General features: G+C 35.3%; 3 protein-coding genes across 3 annotated transcripts; all 3 read left to right on the top strand.

Moving 5' to 3' along the window:
* LOC123683225 lies at nt 1–888 on the top strand. The gene is made up of 2 exons (XM_045622129.1): nt 1–493; nt 608–888. The coding sequence occupies exons 1-2, from the start codon at nt 341–343 to the stop codon at nt 761–763; spliced, it is 309 nt and encodes a 102-aa protein (XP_045478085.1). The 5' UTR covers nt 1–340; the 3' UTR covers nt 764–888.
* A 2,260-nt stretch (nt 889–3,148) lies between these two features.
* LOC123682449 lies at nt 3,149–4,051 on the top strand. Its single transcript, XM_045621057.1, has one exon. It carries the CDS (start codon nt 3,149–3,151, stop codon nt 4,049–4,051), a length of 903 nt encoding a protein of 300 aa, XP_045477013.1.
* Nucleotides 4,052–6,889: 2,838 nt separating this feature from the next.
* On the top strand, nt 6,890–14,460 carry LOC123683224. The gene is made up of 2 exons (XM_045622128.1): nt 6,890–7,029; nt 14,083–14,460. The coding sequence occupies exons 1-2, from the start codon at nt 6,976–6,978 to the stop codon at nt 14,371–14,373; spliced, it is 345 nt and encodes a 114-aa protein (XP_045478084.1). The 5' UTR covers nt 6,890–6,975; the 3' UTR covers nt 14,374–14,460.
* The last annotated feature ends 1,298 nt before the right edge of the window (nt 14,461–15,758 follow it).

The raw sequence follows: 15,758 nt of genomic DNA, 5'->3' as shown, positions 1-15,758 counted from the left end.
TTCTCAAGTTTCAACCCCAATTCACCCCCAAATTCCTAGACAATCCTGCAATTCTCATTGGAATTGGTCAAGAAGCAACCCTTACTTAAAGAACACATTCAGAAATGAAGCTGATTATTAGAACAGCGCAGCAGCAGCATAGGCTGCTAAAAAACAATCCTGCAATTCTCATTGGAATTTGTCAAGAAGCAACCCTTACTTAAAGAACACATGCAGAAATGAAGTTGATTATTAGAAGAGCGCAGCAGCAGCATAGGCTGCTAAAAAACCCTAGCGTATAAGTTGACGTAGAAAAACACAAAAAATAAAAAAAATTATTTTTTCTCGCCTCAGGGGGCAGATGTTCGATAGGATCAATCAATTGGTTGATTGGTTCAAGGCCTACTATAGAGATCCTATACCTGGGGTCAAACATCTGCCAAACAAGATGCAGCAACCTCCACCAGCACCATCATACCCTGAAATATCTAATTCACGATCTCATATCCACCCGGTAAGTTTCATTGAATGAATTATTAATTATTCACCTTTATTCACATCTTTTTCATGTATTTTTCATAAGTTATCAATTTAATTATAAATTTTGATTTTAATAATTTTTTTTCAGCCATACATTCCGACTGCCGGAACGATAACCCCATATTCTCAAGTCTCAACTCCAATTTACCCCCAAATTCCCAGACAATCCTGCAATTCTCATTGGAATTGGTCAAGAAGCAACCCTTACTCAAAGGACACATGCAGAAATGAAGCTGATTATTAGAGGAGCGCAGCAGCAGCATGGGCTGCTAAAAAACCCTAGCGTATAAGTTGACGTAGAAAAACACAAAAAAATAAAAAAAATAATTTTTTCTCGCCTCATTTTTATGAATTTTTCATTTTTATTCATCGAAATAGATTACGCCAATTACCTTGAAACCATTTATATTTGTGTATTTTTTATTTTTTTGGTGGTGAATTGTTTTTTGTAATAGCTGCTAAAAAACCCTAGCGTATAAGTTGACCTAAAAAAACACAAAAAATAAAAAAAATAATTTTTTCTCGCCTCATTTTTATGAATTTTTCATTTTTATTCATCGAAATAGATTACGCCAATTACCTTCAAACCATTTATATTTGTGTATTTTTCATTTTTTTTGTTGTAAATAGTTTTTTGTAATAGTTTTTTAAATAATTCAATTTAATTTAAATAATTATTGTGACTGTTAAATTCTTGTTTACCTAATTAAGAACGATTAAAGGTAAAAATAAACATACTCGAATTCCCCACTGATTCGACCGTTTCCTCGTTCCTGTCGATCCGTGGCCTACCTTATCTGTCCGAAGTCTTCCTGACGGGCCCAAGGAAGTGAAGAGTGTTCTTACCTCACCCTCCAAATTGCTTGGGTATTTTTTTTTCCTTTTTTTTTGAGAATACTCAGATTTAATATTGGAGTGTTATCATATTATGGACGAAAAGACGGTCAAAGATATCTTAGAGAAAATAGAGCTCAGTAAGAACGAGATAAAATGTAGTATACAGGCTTCAGAAGCTAATATACTAAATCAAATAGAAAACTTGAAATTTCGAGTAAATCAGCTTGAACAAGAAAACTCTTCGTCAAGGGAACGGGTCGAGAGGCTTGACAGGGGAAGCAGAAGGAATAACATTGTTGTGTTTGGATGGAGTAAACCAAATGAAGAGATAAATTCAGAATTTATCTGTACTGAACTAGAAAAGCTGGTGGAAGTGAATATAGATGAAAGAGACATTGATGATTTCCGCTGCCTTGGGAGGACCAAAAATCGTCCTGTGAAGATACAATTTGTATCACATTTGAAAAAACTTGCAGAAAGTTAAGGGGGAGTGGAATAGCCATATCGAATGATATGACAATAGAACAGCGTATTGAAGATCGAGAACTGAGAAAATTCATGCAAAGGGAAAAAGAACAAGGAAATACCAGTTTCATAAAAAAGAACAAACTTGTTGTTAATCATAAAGAGTTTACTCTGCATCAACTACAGGAAACGGAACAAGTAATTCCACAGGCTGACAACACTCCAGCGAACTCTACACAGCCTTCTATATTTCAAACTCAAAACACTCAACGAGATCAGGATAACGAACTGAGTGTCAAGGGATCAGCGGGGGATCAACTGAACGATAAAACACAGAAAACCACCATAGTATCCAAAGCAACGGTGAAATCAGCTACTAAATTACGCTCACACTCACAGAAAAAAAAACTAGCTCAGATGAATGTATTGTAATTATATTCAAGTTAACATTTTATTTTTTTTTTTTGGTATATTTGATTTTTATTTTGTTGGCTTTCTTTTTGTTTGTCTCCATTTGTTGTCGGGGGTTGGAGCATATTTTGTATGTGGTGTTCATTATGGATCCCTATATCAGAGATTACGATGTACCCATCTACAACACTAACATGATCGATAATTTGTCGGACTTACGACATTTTGATGTGAGAGATTGGCTGAAAATCCTCCATACGAATATAAGAAGCATAGAAAAAAATTTCAACGAGCTTGAGCTATTGTTAAATAGTGGTGACGAAGGGGTCCATATAATAGTACTTTCGGAGACATTTCAAATTCCTGATCCAGGGTTGTACAATATACGTGGATACAGCTGTGTTTATAATTACGGAAAATTCAACAGAAACGATGATGTTATGATGTATATAAGGGAGGATATAACACATGAATACTCAATCATACCATTTGGCGAGGTCGATATACTTGAGGTAGATTGTGAAATTTCTAATATGAGCATTAAAGTAACAGGTGTGTATAGGTCGCCAAGTTCAAGTGTACATTGCTTCAATGAAAACTTAGAATTATATTTGGAAAACAATCGCAATTTGATAGGCTATCATGTTATTATTGGTGATGTTAACATAAATATAATGGAAAATGACCCAGCATACATAGAAGATCACAAAAATGTTTTAAGTTCTTACGGTTTCAAGTCGACAGTAAACAAGGTAACAAGACCTCTTAGCAATAGCTGCCTAGATCATTCTTACGTGAGTTCAAAAATATAAGTGAGAATCAATGTGCTTTTATATTGAGGCAGTGTATTACAGACCATAACCCAATTCTACAATGCTTGAATATCACTATGCCAAAGGTTAAAAATGCGTTTAAAATGAAAAAATATGTTGACTACGAGAAACTGAGACAGCTCCTAAGAGAGGAACCATGGGATGGAATACTTTGCGATGGGGAAGTAAACGCAAAAACTGATAAATTCATGACAGTTTTTACTGAATGTCTTCATAACTCCACAAAGGAAGTGAAGTACTCCAGAAAGAAGTTTGGAAACAAGGACTGGGTAACATCTGGGATTCTCAAATCAATAAATAAAAAGAATGAAATGTACAAAAAATTATTAAGAGATCCACTGAATACAAATCTGAGAGAAATATACAACAGATATAGGAACAAACTACTCAAAATCATTTCAAATCAAAAGCGATCATTTTCACGTAGAGCTCTTTCTGGTACCACTTCGGGGACGAAGACACTGTGGCAGGCTGTAAACAACATATGTGGTCAAAACTTTTCTGAGAAGAAAATATCAAGAATTAAAACAAGAGATGGAGTATTTACTGAAAATGAGGAGGAAATTGCGGAGGAGCTGAATCTATATTTCAGCGAAGTGGGAAGGAAATATTCGGAAAAAATAACAGAACCGAGGTATTTTGAGGAGGAAGATGATTTCCTTGGTGAAACTATGTTTCTATACCCGACAGACGAGACTGAGGTGCAGAGAACAATTGAACAACTTAAAAACGGATTATCAGCTGAATATTATGGTTTTAGAACAGAACTGCTAAAAGAGGTAAAAATCGAGATTTCTAAACCATTGGCCTATTTTATCAATAACAGCTTTGAAACTGGCACCTTTCCAGACCTTCTGAAGATCGGTATTCCCAAGCCCATATTCAAATCAGGAGATAGAAGCGAGGCAACCAACTATAGACCGATATCACTAATATCAAATATAAGTAAGGTTATGGAAAAAAATATTGAAGACGAGAATGGTTAAATCCTTGAATAAGAACAATGTGCTGTCAAACAGACAATATGGCTTTCGTGAAAACAGCTCCACGGAAGATGCGATTACTCGATTCACAAACCTCGTTTACAGAAGCTTAGATGAAAAACGTCCGACACTTGCCATCTTTGTTGACTTAGCCAAGGCGTTTGACACTGTGGACCATCCAAAGTTATGGAATAAACTGTACAGATATGGATTCCGTGGTAAAGCGTTTGAGTTATTGCAGTCATATCTGAAAAACCGAAAACAACTTGCAAATGTTGGTGAACGCAATAGTTCAATGAGGGAAATAAGATACGGCGTACCGCAGGGAAATAAAGACCGTGAAGCTCATTCGAAATGACGATACGATCTTCAATGAAAACAGATGACTATCGGCAAAACATCGAAAATTCGAGACACAAATTCCTAGATGACCTTTGCGGGGGTGTCGTGAGGGAAGAAAAACAAAGTAGACACAATGAAACGATTAAAAAAAAAACAATTCCGTAAAATTAGTTTCAAAGTGCGAAAAGCATCGTCGATATACCGCAAAAATCCCGTTTCAAAAAACAACAATAACAACAACAACAGTATCAGAACTGACATCAAAATTCAACGAAATCATTGAAAAAAACAATGCTAAAAAGGAAGAACTGAAAATTCGGAAATTTGTAGAAAGATTGAATAGTTTTAATAGCAGCGTGAATAAGAAAACTATGAAGAATACAAATCAAAATAGTACAAACGAACAAAGGATGAAAGAACTGCGTAAACCTAGTATTAAGAAGAAACCGATTTTAGATGAAACAACAAAAATCCATACTATTAAAAAACAATCTTCATTTAGAACACCGCCCAAAAGAAACGAAAATATGGATAATGGTGAAATAGAAGGGACGGTGGAAATCATTGAAAAAAACAATGCTCCAAAGGAAGAACTGAAAATTCGGAAATTTGTAGAAAGATTGAATAGTTTTAATAGCAGCGTGAATAAGAAAACTATGAAGAATACAAATCAAAATAGTACAAACGAACAAAGGATGAAAGAACTGCGTAAACCTAGTATTAAGAAGAAACCGATTTTAGATGAAAGAACAAAAATCCATACTATTAAAAAACAATCTTCATTTAGAACACCGCCCAAAAGAAACGAAAATATGGATAATGGTGAAATAGAAGGGACGGTGGAAGAAGATGGAAAACTTACAAATACTGGGTTCGTCAAGGCAGCAATAAAAAATTTCGAGGAAAAAAATTTTAAACTTTTTGCCCCAAAAAGAAGCATGACAGAATTGCATCGAATAGGTCTGAAAAACATATCTGAAATTGAAACCAATAGAAGAAAGAGTTGTGAACCTTTCTTTATGGTTTCAAGCACTCTAAAGATATACGAAGATAAGACAGAGGTTGTAGATTCTACTTATTATTGTGAAACCACAATAGTCTTGGGTCCTATTCTTTTCAACATTTATATGAACAGTCTCCTGAAAATAACAACATCGGGTGATATAACGTGCTTTGCGGATGATACGGCAGTAATTTAACAAGCTAAAACGTGGAATGAACTGAAATACAAGGTGGAAACAGATTTTAAACGAGTCAAAATATGGTTTCAATATCAAAAACTAACGATCAACCTTAGTAAGACACAGTACTTGCCGTTTACTTCGTATGAGTCCGGTCTTCCCCATATCAATTTTCTTGATATTGGTGAGGACATGCGTATTCCTGAGAAGAACGCAATCAAGTACCTGGGCATAACTATAGATAAACATTTTAGATGGAATGTGCATGTGGATAATGTGGTGAGGAAACTCCGCGGACTACTTTACAAATTTCGACAACTGAAGAAATACCTTACCACAAGTGAACTGATGACAATATATTATTCTCTGGTAGAGTCGCAGATTTCGTATGGAATTTTGGGGTGGGGAGGAGTTTATAGTGTGTATATGCGGATAATAGAAATCTTACAGAAGTGGATCTTGAAGATAATTTATAATAAACCAATCACTTTTCCTAGTGATGAACTATACAGGATAGCAGGAGTACTAGATCCATACCAAATCTTCTTTGCAACGATCCTTGGGTCCATCAGAAAGGGAAAAATCATCTTAAAAAATACAGAACAGCCGTAGCAAAGAAAAGAATAGGACAGCGAACATCTGAATACTGGGCACCTAGGATCTACACTATACTACCAGAGAATTTAAGAATTATAAAGAACTACAAACAATTCAAAAGAAATGTGAAAGTCTGTTTTTTACAGAATGGGAGAAAGATGATACACGAATTAATAAACGCGACAAATCAATGAGAGGGAACACTAAGTTGAAAACCTACCTATGTGCACACATTGCATAGTAACCAGTTGATTACCGATTATGACTGTATATTCGCTGAATGAGACTTGTACCGATTGTGACTCGCCATTGCACCCCGGTTGTGGATCACCCTATACCGATGGCAAACTACCTCTGGCAGTGTGGATTGTTTCTTTTTTTTCAAAAGTATTGTTAACATCGTTAACAGACAGAACCAATTCGGTCTCCACGATTAAATTTTTTTTTCAGTAAAGATTGTAACTTTAAGTTTGTTTCTGGATTTGTTGCTGTTTCTGAATAAACTATATTATTATTATAAAGAAAAGATAATGCTTGATAATGCTTCTATGCATGCAACTTTTTCTCCATTTGACCAACCTTCTAACTCTTATGGTTTAAAAGTTAACAATACAATCCCATTGAAAAAGTGTCCACCCTGTATACATTTCATATGCTTATGAAGATTATTGTCACGTTTTTCATTTTATTGGACTATGTTATAATGGAGACAAACTTAATTTTACTATTCACGAAAAACAATTAAATCCTATGGTATAAATAGTGTATAGGATAGTGGGGTATTTGCAAATTGTACAGCTCAACGAAATGGCTAAGCACACTGTTCAACTTTGTTCGGTGGTCATCGTTATTTTTGCAGTGGTGAGTATATATTGAAACTGGAATTTTCAATACCTTGAAATATGTTTTTTTTTCTATTATTTCACAATCGAAACATAGTTCACATCTTCCAATTCATTCGTTTTTGATTAAATTTATTATTATCGTTATGATTTTGAGAGCACAATTTCTATACTTGCAAAATCAAACGATCTCGATATGGTAAAATACGAGGGCGGTTTGATAAGTCCGGGACTTTTTGAATAAAACAATTTTTTCGACAAAAAAACATTTTATTTTTCTACATGATCACCTTTTAGCTCGATACATTTAGTCCAGCGTTTTTCTAATTTTTTATTCCCCCCAAATAATAGGTTTTTTCGAGGCTCTTAAAATAGGCGTTTGTTTCGGTAATGACTTCTTCACTCGACTCAAATCTCTTAACGATCAGCCATTTCTTTAGGTTTGGAAACATAAAATAGTCGCAGGGGGCTAAATCTAGAGAATAAGCTGAATGCAGTTCGTAGCGCAATTCGTGGATTTTGGCCATCGTGATTAGACAAGTGTGTACACGTGCATTGTCTTGATGGAACAGCACTTTTTTCTTCGCCAAATGCGGCCGTTTTTGCTTCAAATCAACGTCGAATATGTTCAAAAACTTCGAATAATATTCATCGTTGATCGTTTAACCTTTCTCGAGGTAATCAATGTGAATGACACCGCGTGCATACCAAAAAACTGTGGCCATGACCTTGTTGGCTGACAGACTCTGTTTTGCTTTCTTTGGCCCACGTTCACCCCCTGCAACCCACTGTTTCGATTGTTCTTTGGTTTCTGGAGTGTTGTGATGGATCCATGTTTCGTCCACAGTATCAAAACGGCGCAAAAACTCCTTCGGATTACGGCTGAACATCGCTAAACACTCTTTTGAAGTGATCACAAGATTGCGCTTATGGTCGAGTGTGAGCAATTGCGGCACTAATCTCGCGGAGAGTTTTTTCATGTCCAAATATTCGTGTAAAATATGATGTACCCGTTCAGTTGGAATACATACAGCATTATCCAACTCAGGCACTTTCATTCTCCGATCGTCCAATATCATTGCATGGATTTTATTGACTATTTCCGGGGTGATCACTTCTTTTGGGCGACCTGAACGTTCGGCATCACTAGTGCTGGTACGACCACAAAGTAACTCTGTAAAGCATTTTTTACCATTGAAATTGATGGTGCCGAGTCCCCGTAATATTTATCAAGCCTTTCCTTAGTTTCAGTGGTCGATTTTTTACGTGAAAAGTAATGCTTAATCAGCACACGGAATTCACTTTTTTCCATTTTCTAAAAATTCACGAGGTGGTCTGCTTTGAAAGGCTATAAAACAGCAACTGCACGTCGTAACTTGCTGAAAATTAGAACGTTGCCCACTGATAGATCACAGATGACGGAAACACTGTTGCATTGGAAGTAACTGCGCGGGAAATTCAAAAAGTCACGGCCGAATCAGAAGTTGCCACCTCTAATAATAGCTTGAATAAAATTATATGTTTTGGTTTATAATTTACAATGATAAAGGAGAAACCATTTTCTTCATAATATGTTTCAAAAATAAAAACATCAAATTGATGGTTTCTGAAATCGTGATAACTCGGTGGGAGGACACTACAGGGATATATCGAAAACCGTTATATATACAGGGTGGCTTAAATTACAAAAAAGTGGTGTTGAGTGTTTTGGTGTAAAACTTAAAATCGAGATTTTCTTTTTTTCTGTGTAACTCATAGGTTTCTGGACATAACTTCAAGAAATTTGGTTTGTATTCAATACTGAATATACAGAATGTAAAGGTGTCGTCCGATCGTTTTGTTTTCCCCTGTTTTAGAGACTCAATAGTCATTTTTTTATGGACTCCATATTAGTTCTCCTTCTCCTTATGAGGTGTTGAAGAAAAAAATTACGATTTCAACAATGTATCACACTACAAAAATATCGAGTCTAGCTACGCAAATTTGAATTTCCCTTTTATGTTCTGTTTAAGCAGTAAGCTGGTACCAGAATTGTCAAATAATCTGTGATTTTATTCAGTTATTACGTGAAACAACTATTTGAGTTTTGAGAAAACCGGAATCTGCTTTGATAAGGAACGTTTTATTAATTACATAATCATGCCGATACCAACACTCTGAATAGCGCACAACTGGCAATGTCTTTAGAAATTGTTCTACATCATTCTCTTCATTCATTCTCTTCAAGTTTAGGTACCGGCTCAATTATATAAACTCCATAAAATCTTTGAAGATTTTTTACCAAGCCCTAATAGAATCTCAAATCAGCTACGGAATAGTTGGAGGAGGTGGTGCTTACAACAACCACATAAATATTAAAAATAATATATAAAAAAAAACCCACGTTTTCCATCCAGCGGTTATTCAAGATCTCTGAAGTACAAGATGTTAGACAATTATATGCTCTGAAAATTCTCACAAACATTATGTCAAAGAAAATACACGTCAGTACGTTGCATCATGAATATATAACCAGAGGAAAAGTTCATACATACCTGCTACCTAGATGCAAAAAAAGTATAGGACAAAGAAGTTATACCTACCTAGCACCAAAAATTTTGAATGTTGTCCCTGATCACCTAAAAAATATAAAAAGCATAGGAAGTTCAAAAAACGAATAAAAGCTTGGTTGACTGGTGAAACTAGGGAAATAATCAATAATACAATAAATAATAATTGAAAAACTATCAAAACATGAATTATGGCAAATACCTACCCTCAACTGTGACAGAAACTTCAGAACCGATTTAGACACTATATATAACACGATTAAGAATGACTTTAAATTGAATTGAGACAAACTACACCCTAAAATGACATTTAGGACACGCATTCTTAACTCATAATATGGATGTCGAGTGTGAATATATATATAACAAATTTTATCAGTGCAAAAACTTTTTTTTTTCTGAGTTTTGTTTCCTTTAGTTATCATTTATCTTTTCTTTCAAACTCTGCCTTCATGGACAATATAAGTGATTATTTTTGTGATTATGTTAATGCATGAAATTTTTTTAATTTTTTTTTTACCCAATGATTTTTGCATGGAACTAATTTAAGAATTTATATTGTATTTCATATCACATACAGGTAATAATGTTTTATACGTCAGTGATGTATTTTGTTTATTTACCGAAATAAACTCCATCATTATTATTATCATTTAAGAAACTCAAGTGATGGTTTCACACAACTGTCAAGAACTAATCAAACTGAAGAACCGAGAAGAAGTTCAAATTTGCATAGCTAGTCTCGATATTTTTTAGGGTGTGATACATTTTTTAATTCGTAATTTTTTCTTTATCACCCCATAATCAGAACTAATACGCCATGTAAAAAAAAATTGACTATCGCGTGTCTGAAAAAATGAAAAACAGAACAAATCTGAGGACACCATTAGAATCTCCATATTGGATATTGGATGCAAACCGTATTTCGTGCAGATATTTTCAGAAACCAATGAGTTATACAGAAAAAAAGAAAAGCTAGATCTTTAGTTTTTTCGAGATATCTCGAGGACTATCGAAGAGATTCTGGATCTGTTCACACCAAAATTTTTGAACTAGCAATCAAAAATAGAATGGTCAAATTTTTAGAGAAATACTCCCTACTGCACATTGGACAGCATGGTTATAGAAAGCAAAGGAGCACAATAACAGCTCTAATAGAAATTATGGAGAAATCATGAAAATGCCAAGTTTCGATCTTAGTAAAGCAGTTGATTCAGTGTCTCATGAAATTTTATTGGACAAGTTAAACTTCTATGGTTTCAGAGATGTGGTAAATGATCTTCTAAGGTCATATTTGACAAAAAGAAAACAACATGTAGCATTTGGGGAGTTTTCATCCAGTGAAACTAATGTTGAACTTGGAGTACCACAAGGATCGATATTGGGACCAATTCTATTTCTAATCTATGTAAATGATTTAAATGTTCCTGATTGTGTCAATACTTGCCTTTACTGTGATGACACATCAGTATTGATAAAAAGTAGAAACATCAAAGATATGCGAAACAAGGACAAAAATACCAAAGAATATATTGAGGAATGGTTTACCACAAATCGACTTGAATTAAATGCGGATAAGACAGAAGAAATAAGTTTTCATTATAATGCCGAAGTTAAGTATATAAAATTTTTGGGAATAAATCTTCACAGCAACCTATCCTGGACAACACATGTAGATGAGATATGCAAAAAAATCTCAAAATCAGTATATCTTATTAGAAGGATGAAGCAAATAGCTACGCACCAAACAGCTAAGACCGCATATTATGCTTGTGTACACAGTCATCTCACATATGGAATTCTTCTGTGGGGTCAGTCATCAAGAGAAGTCTTCAAACAACAAAAGAAGGCTATAAGAGCATTAAAGGTACTGGGTAGAAGAGAGAGCTGCAGAAATTCATTCAGAGAAGAAAAAATACTTACGGTAACTTCAATATTTATCAGGGAATGTTTGAAGTATATACACCAACACAAGAAGTCGATGAATTTAAATCAGGATCAGCATGAGCATCATACAAGAAGAAAACATCAGTTGATAACACCATTACATCGCTTAGCCCGGACACAACAATTTTTTGACTACTGGGGGGTGAAATTCTACAATTCCCTCCCATCAAGAATGAAAACCCTGCCAATGAATGAATTTGATCGAACCATCAAAGAGTTTTTAATTAACGGTTCTTTTTATAGCATAGAAGAATATTTAAGTTCGAGTATGTTATAATATGAATAATTTGACATAACATGTAAATTTTGATGTTGAATAAACTTTACTATTACTATTACCAACACATTCATCCTCAAATAACGCAACTTTCTTGTAATTCAAGCCAGACTGTCTTTCTAGCGGTTTCCGGTATCCCTGTGGCGCCCTCTAAATAGTTCTAATCCTGCATAATAAGCGGTTTTATTTTGAATAGCACGCTAACTGAGCAACTAGCAACTGACACGTTTGACAGCTGTCATCTTTGGATATTTGACAAATTAACACTACTTCATTCGAAAAAATTGAACGATACACACTTCAACGATAGATACATCTAAATTCTTAAAATTTACAAAAAATATGGTGAAAACTAAAGCCCCTTCTGGTTGTCGTGAACTTCTTCTCAGGCTGCAATAGTGACAATGGAGAAAACGTTTGAATTGTTGCGACAAGTTAGTGATGTGAAGAATCGAAACCGTGTGCGTCACTTAAGAACTGAGAATGTTGCTGCTGTCACCTGTAGCATTGACGAAAATCTCGGTTTGTTGATTCCTCGTCGATCGGAACTAAAATATATTGATGTGGACGACGTTCAGTTTCAACAAGACGGCGCCACAGAAGCAACAAAACAATCCAATTTTGCAAGAACACTTTCTTGGCCTATTATTTTTCGAAGAGGTGATCCCAATTGGGCACAAAGATCTTGCGATTTAACTCCTTCAGCCTACTTTAACTTTATTGTGGGACACGTAAAATTAAGGTTTACGCCAATGATTATCCATGGGATTTGTGAAGTTATCGAGGACATAAAGCCGCAAATGTGCGAATTGGTAATGTAAAATTTCACACTGAGTAAAGGGGGTTTTTTTTAGAGCTATAGAACTTTAAATTGCAATAAAACAACGATGGATTATTCGATTGACATGAATTTTATTTATCTGCAAGATAATCTTGTGGCATTACATTTTAAATATGATTTCTGGCATATGACCACCACGGCTGGCTCGGATGTAGTCCAATTTGGACGTCCAATTTTCGATGACTTTTTCCAACATTTGTGGCCGTATATCGGCAATAACACGGCGAATGTTGTCTTCCAAATGATCAAGGGTTTGTGGCTTATCCGCATAGACCAATGACCTTACATAGCCCCACAGAAAGTAGTCTAGCGGTGTTAAATCACAAGATCTTGGAGGCCAATTCACAGGTCCAAAACGTGAAATTAGGCGGTCACCAAACGTGTCTTTCAATAAATCGATTGTGGAACGAGTTGTGTGATAAGTTGCGCCATCTTCTTGGAACCACAGCTCCTGGACATCATGGTTGTTCAATTCAGGAATGAAAAAAATAGTAATCATGGCTCTATACCGATCACCATTGACTGTAACGTTCTGGCCATCATTGTTTTTGAAGAAAACCAATGATTCCATCCGCTCATAAAGCGCACCAAACAGTCAGTTTTTCTGGATGTAACGGTGTTTCGACATACACTTGAGGATTATCTTCACTCCAATACTCCAAATACGGCAGTTTTGTTTGTTGACGTAGCCATTCAACCAGAAGTGCGCTTCATCGCTAAACAAAATTCGCTTATGAAAATCGGGAACAACGGCAATCTCATTTTGGACGAATGTACGCCTTACTTGAAGATCGTTTGGCTTCAATACTTGCACGAGTTGGATTTTGTAAGCAGACAAACCAAGATCCTTCCGCAAAATCTTCCATAAAGTGGATGGACACAGATCCAATTCCTGTGCTCGATGACGGATAGACTCATTCGGATCTTCCTCAATGCTTCGCTCTACAGCAGCAATAGCTTCTTCTGTACGCACCTTACGGCGTCTCTGGGGATACGAGTTATCAATAAGAGTAAACGTGGTGCGAAAATTCCAAGGAAGCATGGTTAATCGAATTAACTGCTCTGATGGAAGATTTTGTCGACGATAAAATGGACGTAGTGCGCGATACGTATTCCGCACAGAACCATTATTTTCGAAAAAAAATTGCACTATTTGCAAGCGTTCTTCAGGCGTGAGTCTATTCATGATGAATTGCCACACCAAACTGAGAATTAATCACTTGACAGCTGTTGAATCGGTCGCCATCTTGAACAGTAATGCCAAAAAAAAAACACCCGTTATATGGTATTTGATCCTATTCCATCGTTAGTGTCATTGCCATAGCTTTCTTTTCACAATGAAATAATCAAAACTCGTGTTTCTTCAATTTCAAAATGAAAAACTCATTGGTAAACCCTATATTTGCTGATATTGGCACATGAACTTTTGTAATCAAAATTGCTTTTCAACATTTTCAGGCAATACCTACACTTGCTGGGGAAATTTCAAAGCCACCGATTCTAGAAGGGTTGATTGGTAAAACCACTACCGAACGAGCTTTGAAAGAATATGTGGATGATAAATCTTTGGAAGGAGAAATAATTTGGGCTCTACTGGAACTCATGTCTTGGATTCAAGAAATAGTCGCAACAATGAGTGAAGATAAGAATAATGAGAGTCCTGATTTACCAGAACCTTTGGGTGGAAGAGTAGCATACAGATGTTTAACTAGAATACTCGGATTATTGAAAATTTTAATGGGTCTTTGAGATCTAATACTTTTGTGATGATTATTTGAATATAATTGATGATAACGTATTCATCGTTTCTGAAATTAATAAAGAAGTTTCCTAATATCCATTTTCATTTAATAATAAAAATATAATAATATCCCCAAAGTCAAGGATAGGCTTTTATTGATAATACAAAGAATCAATCTATCACAGGGTGGAGTTCAAGTGGGTGTAAACCCTCTGTTCTTCCACTCAAACCCTGAAGAAAAAAATAGCAATTGAGTATTATTGTACTTTATGTAAAAAAAAAGTACAAGTAACAATAATAACAATAACAATAACAATAACAATAATATTTATTGATCTCAAAAATTATTCACAACATCAAAATCAATGCAAACGAATAAAATAGAGACAAGTCATAAAAGAGCTTATTTTCTACAAAATGAAATAAACTCATCAACTGAATAAGGTTCACAATCCAAAATAAAATTGTAAATGCGCCTTCTAAACAAGGTTATATCTTCAACAACCTGTAATTGCTTAGGAAGCAAATTAAATAAACGCATGGCCATATAAAGTGGTCCCCTTTCAAACCTAGCAGTACTGTGAATAAGAAGAAGGAAAGGATGAACTTGCTGAGTATTATTTTTATTGACATATGGCAAAAAATTGCTTTTCCGTAACTTAAGAAAGATAAATAGGCGATAAATATAAAGACCAAAGACGGTTTGGATTCCATTGAATCTGAAAACTCCGCGACAGGACTCACGAAAGCCCAACCTACTCATTATTGTCATCACTCTTTTCTGAATGAGAAAAATTTCATCAGCACCAGACGAACTGCCCCAAAAATAATTCCATATGCCAGCACAGACTGGAAACTAGCAAAGTAGAGAGCTCTCAACACAGCACTCTCCAATTTGTCCCTGATCATGAAAATCAAGTAAGCCGAAGAGTTGAGAGACTTTCCCAACTTAGACACCTGATGATCCCACCGCAGGTGTTTATCTAGAGCAACTCCCAGAAAATTAACAGAATCCTCCAATTTAATTTGACCGTTACTATGACACAAAGAAGGTGGATAGTTCTTCACCGACTGGCTGTCATAAAAGAAAATACCCTGAGTCTTGCCACCCTGAAGAAGAAAAAATTAAGAATTAAAAAAAAACAATGGTGAAAATAAGAAATAATGACTTAGAGGTACCAAAAACTTACCTCACAGGTGCATACTGTTCACTGAACAATATGTCCCAGACACGTGAATTCACTGATAATGATTTCAGATGGATGAATTGATTGTACAATTTGTATACGCAAAAGGTAAATGATCTTTCGAAGAGGGCTAGCCTATGAGGAGGGGCTGATATAAGTCCACGAGTTCTGATATTCAAATTGTGAATATCAGATCTGTATCTGAT

The sequence above is a fragment of the Harmonia axyridis genome, chromosome 6 (assembly GCF_914767665.1).
Source record: "Harmonia axyridis chromosome 6, icHarAxyr1.1, whole genome shotgun sequence".
Lineage (NCBI taxonomy): Eukaryota > Metazoa > Arthropoda > Insecta > Coleoptera > Coccinellidae > Harmonia > Harmonia axyridis.
The sequence above is the reverse complement of the archived record's forward strand: the minus strand, read 5'-3'. Positions and strand labels throughout refer to the sequence as shown.

Coding starts and splice junctions, on each gene's coding strand:
- LOC123683225 (XM_045622129.1), top strand. CDS start 341: ATGTTCGATAGGATCAATCAATTGGTTGATTGGTTCAAGGCCTACTAT. Junction 494..607: donor CACGATCTCATATCCACCCG/GTAAGTTTCATT, acceptor ATTTTTTTTCAG/CCATACATTCCGACTGCCGG.
- LOC123682449 (XM_045621057.1), top strand. CDS start 3,149: ATGAAAAAATATGTTGACTACGAGAAACTGAGACAGCTCCTAAGAGAG.
- LOC123683224 (XM_045622128.1), top strand. CDS start 6,976: ATGGCTAAGCACACTGTTCAACTTTGTTCGGTGGTCATCGTTATTTTT. Junction 7,030..14,082: donor TCATCGTTATTTTTGCAGTG/GTGAGTATATAT, acceptor CAACATTTTCAG/GCAATACCTACACTTGCTGG.